The 12,694-nt window shown below is 40.7% G+C and overlaps 1 protein-coding gene across 5 annotated transcripts; it reads right to left on the reverse strand.

Moving 5' to 3' along the window:
* Positions 1 to 309: 309 nt before the first annotated feature.
* Positions 310 to 12,091, reverse strand: LOC136711217 (transcription factor Sp3). Of its 5 annotated transcripts, none has more exons than XM_066687306.1 (7): positions 11,938 to 12,091; positions 11,548 to 11,645; positions 11,224 to 11,310; positions 8,914 to 10,282; positions 6,504 to 6,693; positions 5,577 to 5,773; positions 310 to 2,553 (listed from the first exon to the last, which is right to left on the reverse strand). In XM_066687306.1, the coding sequence occupies exons 1-7, from the start codon at positions 11,942 to 11,944 to the stop codon at positions 2,234 to 2,236; spliced, it is 2,268 nt and encodes a 755-aa protein (XP_066543403.1). In that variant the 5' UTR covers positions 11,945 to 12,091; the 3' UTR covers positions 310 to 2,233. The 5 variants fall into 5 exon arrangements, with proteins under 5 accessions (XP_066543403.1, XP_066543402.1, XP_066543404.1 ...); XM_066687305.1 differs by having other exon boundaries at positions 11,224 to 11,319; XM_066687307.1 differs by having other exon boundaries at positions 11,224 to 11,319; positions 11,899 to 12,091.
* Positions 12,092 to 12,694: the final 603 nt, after the last annotated feature.

Below are 12,694 nucleotides of genomic sequence, written 5' to 3' on the forward strand. Positions count from 1 at the left end.
CCAACATTTCTAAAGAATGCTTTCAGCACCTTGTTGAATCAATGCCACGTAGAATTAAGGCAGTTCTGATGGCGAAAGGGGGTCAAACACAGTATTAGTATGGTGTTCCTAATAATCCTTTAGGTGAGTGTATATAGGCTATACTATACCATGCAACTGTTTAATCCTCAGTATAAAACTAGACAAACTCACAATTTGGTTCCTTACTCATAACAGGTATGCATGTACTCTCTACAATACTCTATTAAATGCAACTGAAACTAAATTTGATTCGAAAAGCCTATTCACAAAATAGCAACTATCATCAAATCAAAAGTCAAAATAGTGTTTTATTAGTGACCACTTGGATAGAATATATTTCAAATACATCAAGGTAGATTCTGAATGTCTGGTGGCCTTAGCAGTTACAGTATTTTAAAAATATTGTCAAATAGTATTTTATGGTTTTATTTTTTTTTAATACAAGTTCTTTTATCGAAATTCTAGTTACTAGAATAATTAACTCCAGTAACAAGATTGTATAGCACTCATAATCTACATTTTAGCTTACATTACACAATCTGCATAATGAAAGTCAGAAACGTGTATATATATTGTATGTGTATATACACACGTGTGTATATATATATATATATATATATATATATATATACATACATACACACACACGCACGCACGCACACAAACATATATATATATATATTATAAACAAATTATATAGGAATATATATATATAAAAAAAAAAAATTAAAAAGACAAATGCATATATTAACAGAGCAAGAGTGCATAGCCTACACACAATTTCCAGGGCAGTATCAAAAAAATGAGACAATGTTTATACAAAAAGACTTATTAAACTGCAGTTGATTAGTAAACGTACAGTTCTAACAATAAATAGGTTTTCTCTTGAACGGAGTGAACGATGGCATTTCACTGGATTGTTTTTGCCTGCAATGATGGGAGCGTGGTCACAAACGAGAGGGACTCCCATCACCTAGCAGTGGGGGGGAACATTTCACAGGTAATTTAGCAAAAAGTCATTTTAAGACCCTGACATATAAATTATCTTGACACAGTATGTTAGAAATGGCGGCTGCATAATTATTTTTGTCTTTTGGTCCATCATCATGTGATAAATCTACGTCTACAATAATCCACATGGATCAGCCTACGAATGCTGCAGAAAATGGGTGTGCTACCTTGTAATCTGACATTATTGCAAGTCCTTAAGAAAATAAAATCAAATTTGGCAAATCAACCCTTTAACATGGCTTTTTTTTTTATAGAAAGGATTCAGACTTTAATTGAGTTCCATTGGAAAATGAAGTTTTACAAAAGTAACACATTTGGATATTATACATATTTAAAAAGTAATTAAAATAACGAGCTTTTGATACAACAAAACCAGTTTACTAAGTAAAGCCTACTATAAATAGCTTTTGCTCAAAAAAAACTTGATTTGCAAGTTATGCATAATAAACATCAGATCAACAGGAGACTTACAAGGAGAAAAGAAAAATACAAAACTTTTAATTACATGATTGTTTTCTTTTGCCTTCTGCAAAATACCTCAGGATGAATTGAATCAGGTGGGATTACTCTAAATGCTGACAGTTCTGACTAAACCCTGTTTGAGTCTCTATTGAAGGACATAAATTGAGTGAAAACATTGACACAAAGAAAGAAACTGGTTCAACACGAAGGAGTCGGATAAAGAAATGACACATTTCAAATGAAGAAATTACATTTGGACTGCTGTGAGCACACACTGTGCCAGCAAATATGATGAGTGGACTGACATTTGATTTATATTAGCCTAATTAATGTTTTAATAAAATCTGAGGCAGAATGCTTCCTTACCTTGGCCACCTTTAAAGTATGCACATCAACAATTTCCCATTTAATATAGATTTAGGATGAAACTCCCATAATTCTCTTCTGTACCATTCTTTTCATATTACAGAAACATTTTTCAGAACTATTACACATTGAACAGTAGCTAAAACCACATGCAACTCCACCATTTATACTACAGAGTATGATACAAAATAAGGCATTTCAGTGTGTATTGTAACCACATTAATGTCAATTTTTGCCCCTTCCGTAAAAAGACTGCTAATGGACATAAACTGATAATTATTTTTTTAAAATATAATATATATATATATAAAAAACAAGAAAAAAACAAAACAAAAAAAAACACGACCAATAAACAAGTTCATGTCATTGTCTGTTACTCCATCACCTCACTGGCTGAAACTGTGACCAGCTGTAAAGGGATTTCGGAGTTGGAGAGAATCTCTTGAGCGCTGGCATTTGTAGAGTTCACTGTCCCGATGCCCTGTACTGAACCCTGTTGAATATTGGTTAGGATTAGGGTTGTTCCCCCTGCTGTAATAATGTTATCAGACGACGACGTGGCTTCCACTGTCGCCATCACTGTACTGCTCGAGTTAATGCCTTTTTTGTTCTGGTGAGTTTTAATATGCTTGGCAAGATGATCGCTCCGCATAAAACGTTTGGAACATTCCGGGCAGACAAACTTCTTCTCACCTGTCACAGAAAGGAGACAATGTTTTTTAGAACATGATCTTGAAAGAAAAGAAGAGACCAGTTAGAAGCTGAGGCTGTGAGAATCACAAATGCCAATCCAGAGGCTGCACACTCACAGAACACGGTACAGAATCTCTATTACACAGATCAGACATTTAGCACATTATACTTGAACACCACAGAAAATGTATACATCTTACCCATGTGCCCTCCCTCAGACATATACTATCTCTGGATCCCTACAGCTGTGCAAACTAATTATTTTCTTCCAGCTAGTGTATACTGGCAGTTACCTGTGGATAATCATACCCAACATACAGAAAGTCCTGTCTAACAGGAGAGAGAACTCCTGCCTGCCTCTAGGACAGCTGCTCCCAATCCAGCTGTCAAATCACACCAGCATATATAGGTGTCAATCTTCCAGAACCTGTAAACTGCAGGACAGATTGCCAGGACTTCCCTGTTTAATGCTGGCCAGCCTGCAGGGACATAGTGCCCTCCTCCATCACCTATACAATCCATCAGGAGAGAAAGGCCTTCAACAACACCTCCATCTTCAAAGTGGGTCCAGAGCAAATGAACAGCCAGTCAGATTGTCTCTAGTGTCTAGTGTGATCAATGTGTGGGGAGAGAGAAGGGGGTGCATTCTAACCTGTTTGAATGGGGTAACTTTTTTTGGGATTGATAAGAAGGAGGTGTAAAAGCACCCAACTCAATATATTAGTTCAGCTCCAATGAGGACAAGTGTGCGCTAATAAAAGTCACCTTGCAAAGTGACTGCCAGACAGACTGGTACAGTTGGCAGGTCACCTAGTGTAATCGATGCGAGTGCCACCAGGAATGTTGTTTTGATGGAAAGCAATGGGAGCGGGTGTCTTCAGTGGTCCTGTACAACTGCACAGGGTTATACAAACAAGTGCAGTTGACTGCAGGGTGTCACTGCACAACAGCACAACACAGGCCTGGTGGGACTATGCCATTTTAAAGCCAGAACCACAACTATAAAGAGACAATGCTCAGACTCATATAACTAGATAAAGGATCAAAGAGCATCCAATAATAATAATAATAATAATAAAAAATGAAATACTGTAATCCCCCGAGATACACAAATTCAAGTTAGGTGATTTTGACATTAACACTATTTATAAATGGACATCCAAGCAGGAGAATCACTTCAGAAATACGTGACATTCTCTATGTTTAAATTACTCCATTCTAGAGCACAGGGAGCTGGCAAGAGATTGTTTTACAAAGTCTGGTAATAAATCTAAAATTAAACCAGAAATATGCTTACTGGGGCAAAAGTCTTAATTTATTGCATTAATACATTTGAACAATTAACAGAGAGTTAAGTTGATTAAATGTTTTATAATAACATTTTGACACCTATAATGTATGACTAATATGATTACACAACAAAGGAACACTGAAAAATGAAGGGCAGCAAGCAGTCACAAATGCAAGACCCAAACACATATCAAGTGCATGACCAAGAATTTAAATGAAATCTATTTAAAATGAATTCAAGATAAGAATGTATTTCTCTTACCGTTTTGTCAGAAATGTATAATTCAGGATAATTAAGATTAAGAGTAAATTAAGAAAGTTCTGAGGCGTCACCATACATTCGGTCTCTCTCTACCTAAGCTGCGCAGACAGCAAATGCAGTCACGCATAGCTTGGGTTTCTGGGGAGGAATCTGGGTCGTTTGCCCAGCCAGTCCACTGAGTTTTGCCTTTTTGACGCCTACGCAAAGTTTTCCAGGAAAGCAACTCTAGTTTACCTCAAGGAATTACTGTACTTGCAAGGTGTTAGCAAAGTTGAAAATTAGTTCCAGTAAAATGAAGTGATTACCAAGGTTCTGAAAACCTTTTTTCTCTGACCACTATAATTGGAGTCCTGGTATATCAAGAAAAAAAGGGGGAAACTCCAGGCCCCACAATATGGTGGGAATACACTGCAACTGGTTACAAGTCCATGGGCAAGATATAATTGTCAATTTCAATTCAGAAGAGGCAGCACAACTCGATTATCTCAATTAATAGAGATCTTTAAATTTTTTATCATGTTGATGTCAATTATTGTAATTAAAAGCTTTTAAGACATTAGATCTTTGTGTTGTGTATACCCATCATTCCTTGCAGTTTTCTCCGTCCCGTAGAAAACTAAACCTCTCGCCACATCACAGCTGCTCATTATATCCCACAGATCATTTCCTGAAATTATTTGGCCAAGAAAAACATTACGAAACATCTTTACAACGATTCAGACTGTGCACGGCAGGAATTTTATATTGTACTCCTGGCCTACAGGAACATAACATGAACATGTGTAAGCCCAGCATATCAGGAAATGGGATGCAACCCACCGTACTCGAGTAGTGTTAATTTGTAGGGAGCACTGCTTTAAAAGATTCTGCTCTGAATGTGCACAGGTACATGTTTTGAGATACATTTTCTGCAGTCAAAACAGTTTGTTCCAACACTGTAATGTGCTAAAATTGCATTAGGGGAAAATAAAATAATAATCTAGTCACAACTCGGGGGGAAAAAAGCAATTTGAGAAAATATCCAGACACGCAAAAAATAAAAAGCGCCATTATATTCAAAAGCAGTTCGATGCCTTCCACTTTTCTCCCACAGCAGGCGTCTCTCTCTCTGGTTTCTGGGGCCCTATCCGTGCTGTTCTTTTAACAAGCAGCATGGGGGAGTGTTCCGATTAGAATTACGACACTGTAAAAGGACCTGATTTCAGACCTACAAAGCAAAGTCTTCAGAAAACTGATTAAGGAGAGGGGGGGAGAAAATAAGCACTGCACAACACCACAAAGAGCTCCTTAAAAGAATTGCAATTGGGTTTACATTGTTACATTAAAATGCACCTTTTTTCCCCTCCACTTCTTTCCTGTTTTCTCAATTTCAGATCCTTAGCAAAAGTCTTTTCTTGGCATATTGTTTTGATGTTGAAAGCGATTTAGGTTATTTTGCCAACAGTGAATGGATAATACTCCATTACCCTACCTGTGTGTGTTCTTCTGTGCCTCTGTAGCTCATCGCTACGCGTGAACCTTTTGCCGCAGAACATCCAAGTGCAGACAAAGGGGCGCTCGCCCGAATGCCAGCGTAGGTGGGCCCTCAGGTGTGACGTCTTCCCATAAACTTTCCCACAGCCAGGAATGTGGCAAATGTGCTGCTTCTTTTTTCCCAAATTAGACCCTCTGAAAGACAAAGGCCCACAATAACAAATCTCCATGCTCTTCGCAGAAGTACCTTAAGTTTCTGTCTATATTTTTTCAGGTCCTCTGCATATTTACTTAAGTACAATTGACAATTAAAGTTGTACTAAGTTGTAGCATTAAGCTGCCAGAGAATGACCGAAAATTACATTGGTGCATTTGACCGTTTATATTTTCCTCTAGTGTACACCAACAACAAAGAATTGAAGGAATATATTATAAAACTATTCCCTTCTCTTCAGTGAGAAACAACAAACCCTGCAAGACATAATTAAAACACCCCTTTAATCTTTTACAAAACCTGCAAAATGCACAGCACTGTAAAATAACTACAGGTGCAAAGGAAAAATAAATAAAAGGAGGGTTGCAGAAGCCGTCTCAGGAAGAATGAAAGCAGCCTTAAAGGTCAAACAATCCACACAGCAGCTTTGACCCAATATGGAGCAGGCATCCGCTCTGCACGACAACTTGCCATCCTTGCCAAAATCCCCCCCTGCTTTGGACTTCATTATGCCACCTCCACATTCTTACAGGGTCCACAAAAGACCACCTCGACTAAACCAGTCTAACATCCTCTCAGTCTTGGCGCTGGACCTTATTTGATTTTCACTGAAGTGGACACTGGTGTCATATGGACATCCTGGTAAACGCTGACAATGAAAGTGAATTGCTTTAAACTCTACGCAGGGAAAGCAGCAATGAAGACACTCACCTTCCGCCAGCCTCCTTGCAGTTGGGACAGGTGCAGGCCACCCGTCTCAGCCGCTTGCCCTCTTGGTTCTGCTGGTCTGTGTCCTCGTCCACCAACCGGACCCGCAGGTGGGACAGGTCACTGGTGTTCAGGGTGGAGTCACTGCCCAGCTGCCACTCCTCCGAGTCTGGCTCCTCCTTGATCTGGATATCTGAGGGGCAGGTCAACATTAATTTCTTTTGCAGTTTCTGCAATTTCAGGCAACAATCTATCATATTAAATACAAATACCTACATTTTCTTTTTTTGGTAACAGACTGACATTTCAGGAAGTATAGTGGGATTAAAAATTAACTTAAACAGCAAGGAACCTGCTTAAGCACAATATACAAAACAGTCAATGAGATGTTAAAGCTAGAATACAAATATTAATACTTAATATCTGATATCTTATGCATAATTATGGGAAAGTGCTCCACATTAAAATGTAATATGACAAACGCTATTTTTTGTTAAATTATGAAAATGTTAAACTGATCTTCACAGATCAAAATGTGATCTACTGTGCATGCGAAAATTGGAAAAAAAAAGTTAAAAAAAAGACAATTATTTATTGAAATAAAAACTGTATACCAAGCTAAATAGCTTTGACAAACATCACATTGGATATTTTTTCCCCAAGACACACAGGGAATATGCCAAGACAAAGGAGACCAGTCCACCACTCCTAAGCAAAACACAATATTAAATTTCAAAGTTATTCTTTGAAGACCACAACTCCAGCCAACTTTGCAGGGCTGAGCTGATATGTCTGAGGGTTCATTTTGCAGGCTGCAAGTCTGGCAGGCATTTATATCCTAGCAGATGTCTGTTTTTGTTGTTTTAAATAAAGAAATATACATCACTTGTACTGAATGAATACTATTAAAGCTTGCATGCCACTCACAGAAAAGTTTTACATGTAATACAGAATAAATTAAAATCCATGACCAAGCTGAAGGTAATCCAAGCACCTGTGTCAGGTGCAGGGAACAGATGCCTTCATTACAGTCCTAAATGCAACCTTCAGTGTCAAGCATGTGTATAAAACATTCAGGATTACTTACTAAAGAAAGCCTTGGTTTTACAATATGGCCCACAGATCATTATAAAACCCCTCCATCTTATGGAACAATAATTACTTCAAGATGCATTTTGCTAGTACATGCCTACATGCAGCAAAGTTAAACAGGATATTGCCATTTTACACAAATATAGCTTAAATTGAAAATCAGGTAAGAATCTTATACTCTTCAAATTATTCTTCACAAACACACAGGGAGTATAAACAAATCTTGATAAATTCCCCAGGAATGTCTCTGATCAGCACTGCAGTCTTATTCAGAAAATGAAAATAAGCCCCTGAAACGTAACACCACAAAACACATTTATATATGAAGACAACTGTGCAGTGGAAAATATGACTGGTGCACTCAGGAAGTCAAAATAGTTTAACCTGAATCACATGTTCTGCATTTAAATAAAATTCAACCCATCTAGGTTTCTGAAGCCACAATAACAAACCTGAACTTGCAAAATACAGACAGATTTCAAATTTCAACATAAATGTGTGTGAGTTAGAAGGTATTATTGAGGGAGTTATAATTGACAACACTTTCTCAAGAGACAAGGGTCTGCGTGTTGCCATGGCGGAGACCCACATTTGCATATTCATAAATCATTCAAAATTGAGCTTAACAATGTGAAAAATAACAGCACAAAATCATTAGACAACATTACCCATTTACACACACACACAAACTCAAAAGGGTTTTGCATTTGCAGCTCACTTAGAATAGTCTACTGCAGAACAAAAACCGACACTTCTGATCCACACTATTTTAAGAACTGAACTGGATCAAATACCTACATCAAACAAATACGAATGTGCCACAGACAAGCTCGAAGAGGAGTAGACTGACTGTTACTCAGACATTCGTGACACTGACAAAACCCGAGCTGTACTTGCTGACAAGGGGCGTTTCAAAGTGTGACATCTCAGTAGTTTGCTTTTCAACTCATTCCAGTTTCTCACAGCAGATCTTTTGATGTCAAACTTCTGTCATTTACCAAAACTTATTTTCCATGAAGTTTTAGCCATTCATTCAGTCATAATTATTTAGATTGTGCATTTCTACGTATCCTGCCAATGTTTAAGCTATACTTTACCCTAAACAATAACTTATTTCCATTGTGTTTGATGGCATCCTCATGCTGAACTAATTCAGGGAACAAGGTGGCATATAACTGAAACTCAGATTAGGCTATAGACTTGATATGTACAGGTAGTGAATAACTAAAATAAATACATAGAACACTAGCATAGACCCGTATTTTGTTTTTAACCGTTATCCACAAAGTCTTCAGAATACTTCCAAACCAACCTGACATACCTGCCGGACTGCTCGTGTCTTCTTGCTGCTGAAACTGTATTCCAGTCGACCCTATAGAGTTCACTGTGACTGTCTGGAGGTTGGGGATCTGGCCGGTGCTGATGCTGACTGGACTGGAGCCCAGCGTGCCCCCCTGCCCTAAAGACAGGGTCTGCACCGGGGCCAGGGTGATCTGCTGGGCAGGAGCATTGGGAAGCTGGAGGTTCTGCAGGTTCTGGACACCCTGCACCTGGAAAGTCTGCCACTGGATCTGCCCGGAAGGCGTCACTGTCTGGGCCTGTATCAAAAAAGTCCCTGGGTTGAGGAGTTGCAAGTTCTGCAGGGCCTGGGTGGAGATGGTCTGCCCCGCCTGGACCTGCTGCTGGGGGATCCCGTGGACGATCTGGCCGTCGCTGGTGGTGTGCGTGGGGACCTGCTGCAGCTGGATGATGGACTGTGCTGTGGAGACCTGAATGTTCTGCACTTGGCTCTGGTCGGACAGAGCCGTCTGGATGTAGTTTTCCTGAAGGCTGGAAGGGTCCACCTGCTCCCCGGCCGACGAGCCAGACGTGGCTTGCTGCAACACCCCAGTGCCGTCAATGGTTTCATGCAGCTGGGAGGAGGACGTTGTTGGCACGTACATGTCTTGGTTAGTGTTTGAATCATTCGAGGATAGTGTTTGGGAGATCTGACCACCAGTCTTGTCAGAGTTCTCCGAGGTGTCCATGGGCTGGCCAGTCATGATCAACTGGCCATCAGAGGTCACCCCCGTGGCTATAGTCTGGGCTGCTCCCGAGAGCCCTAACGAGTCCAGATCGACACTGTTAATCGGTACAAAGGTAATATTTCCAGGCAACCCAACAGGCACATTAGTAACAACCTGACCCTGGTTGTTATAGGTGGAGCTGCCAAGGGATACCCCTTGAATCTGGACATGCCCCCCGGGGTGCTGCACGTGCCCAGTCTGTGATATGAGGTTCTGGCTGTTGGTGAGGATGTCTGCGGAAGATGTACCAGCAACGGTTATGCTCTGATGCACATCAGGCATGATCTGTATCTGCCCTGTGGCATCTTGACCCAGAGCGGTCCCATCCACAGTGGAGGTCGAAAAGCCCAGCTGCACCTGTTGCCCGTCTGCAGTCTGGAGCTGTGGGATCACCTGGTATTGTATATTAGGCACTGCACTGGCAGACGTGTCTGTTCCTGAAGTCACAAAAATCTGTTGGTTTTGCAGATTCTGAATCGGAAGAACATACTGTCCGTTTGACGTTACTATCCCCGTATTTTGAATCTGTACTAGGCCCGGCTCCTCCTTTATTGTCGCAGTCGGCGTCAAGACTTCCCATCTATTGGAGGTCCCTGACAACTGTATGGAAGTGAGATCTCCAGGCTAAAAAACAAGAACACATGTATGAAAAGGGTTAATATTTCTTAAAAATATCCCCAGTAAATGCATGTATTGATGATATCAAACTCAAAAATACTATTACAGTATTGTAGTCAAAGTAATACATTCTCCATGAAAGGAACTATTACTTGATGTTGTATTGCAACTTTAAGGGAACTGGAGAATGATTATGAATTATTAAACTATTAAACTATTTCTAAGAGAGCAATACAGATTCTCTTTATATGGATAGAAAAATATAAAAGTAGTCTTAGATAAATACTTCACTGTGCTCAGCACCATATTCAGTGCTGTAACATGCTGATGCAAGTTATTAAGTTACATTATATGAATCATCTATAATACTTCATCAATAATTGAATGCAGATGCTTCTTGTAGATTATAAACCTGGATAGGTGAAAAACTGGTTAAGATAGTTTAGATTTCACAGTAACGGTCAACAGTGAAAAGGGGAAAGAGGACAAGAGTCAAGAGAGGGTTTACAGTTGACAGTTTGGGTTTCTTAGGACAGATCGCATTCGTATTAAAGGTTGCATATATCTACAAAAAATAAGTATTTTTCGGGGTGTCGGGGAACCTTATCGCAATGTTATTTGATTAATTGAAAAGCAGGCCGTTTCAATGCAGTTTAATTTAAAAACAAAGAAAAAGAAAAGAAAAAAAAACGCATCCGGATATCTGGCACTTTTGAACCCGTATCAGCCAACCTGGCATGTTGTGTCCAAACCCCAGCGGTCTGAGTGACAAGGATCAGCACGTTGTGATCATCAGGCATGAACACTACTGAACACCGCGCTCACTTCAGCACTAGGGCCGACGAAGCACCGCGCTGCCGTGGCGCTTCAGTCCCGCAGCAGTGCATTGGCACCGGGCAGGGCTGCTGCGTCGGCTCGGCTCCGACTCTACCAGCGGGCTCACTTACCACGCCAGCGGCGGCACAGCCATCCTCCTCTGGCGATGGCGACCCGATCTTGCTGCAGGTAGCTGCCAGCAGAGCGAGCGGTGACGGCTGAGTGTCCTACCCACAATGGGCGGGTTTAGAAAGAAGAAAGTGGGTGGCCGTTAGTCCGGAGCTACACAGGAAGTACGACTTTTTTTTTTCCTCCTTTTTTTTTTTTTCTTTTTTTTTTTTTTTTTTACAACATCAAATTTTAAAACGTGTGAACTTCACCAAAAAACACACCGTGCATTTACAACAAACCTGGCAGAGGAGCAAGCAAGGGGGCAGCTAGCGAAAAAACATTACCTGGTTTCCTCCGCCGCCGCCGTGCTGCAGATAGTCGCTCTGACTACTGTCCACGTCTAAGGCAGCCATTTCCTCTTGTTTCACAGGCTTTTCAGGCGCTACGGAAAGGCAGAGAGAGGGAAACAGAGCAAAACAAATCATATATCTCCACTTTCCGCTCGCCACAACCGCACCAAACGGGAGCGAAACGACACACAAAGGCGCAAAACACACCGATCGCCTCCCATTGCCGGCGCCGGCGCAAGGATTGCGATGCAAAGTCTTAAAAGGTTTATACTTTAGCGTTTAAATCGGAACTGCTGCCTGTGCTGCTGGAGAAAGATTAAAGACTTAAGGGTTGTACAAACTCACCGGTGATGGTGTGCGTGAATCAGTTTAAATGTTACGTACCAGTCATAGCGTAAAGGCTTAAATCGGGAGATTCTCGATTTATTTAAACGCCAAACATGATTATTTTAATCAAAGGCGGGCTGCGATCGGTGATTCGAGTCGATTTTTTTTCTATTTTGATTGACGGTGCGGGAAACACAAAAGGTGGGGCTTCTCGGGCTTGACGGTGAAGTTTTGCGTCACGCACAGGAAGTCCCGCCGTTCTTCTCTCAGCCCATTGGCTGCCCGGCTCGACTCCGCGCGTCGGGAGTGGCCGGAGCCGCTGTCAATCATTTTTCTCGGGTCGAGCGCTTCCTGTTTGTTATTCATACGAGAAGATGCAGAAGCGCTTTGGGAAACTGTGCCGGAGCTGGAGTCAGATGCCAGGAAGTAGTTGAAAAAAAACACACATTCGGCCATTAAAGTTTGTGTGCTGATGTGGAGCGGTAACATGCTGTCTCTTGTATTGCTACGAAACCGGTCCAAGCGTGTGTTTTTAATCTGGAAACGTATGTTTATTATTTTGTTCACGTCTAAATGAGAACGTATAGTGGAAAAGGCATACAACGTGGTTATATGAACACGAAGGCGAACCTGTTTGTTGTTGTTTATTGCTAATCGGGTTGATTGTACATTCAGGCTAATATATTTTGCACGGCAAGTTAAACGGTGGTGACCAGTGATTTTATTTAGAACAATAATAGTATACATACTATTAAACGGTAGGGTGAAAACCACGCTGTTTGGCATATGATCCGGATACTTCCGAGCACGTTGT

This window comes from Amia ocellicauda, chromosome 16, assembly GCF_036373705.1.
Source record: "Amia ocellicauda isolate fAmiCal2 chromosome 16, fAmiCal2.hap1, whole genome shotgun sequence".
NCBI lineage: Eukaryota > Metazoa > Chordata > Actinopteri > Amiiformes > Amiidae > Amia > Amia ocellicauda.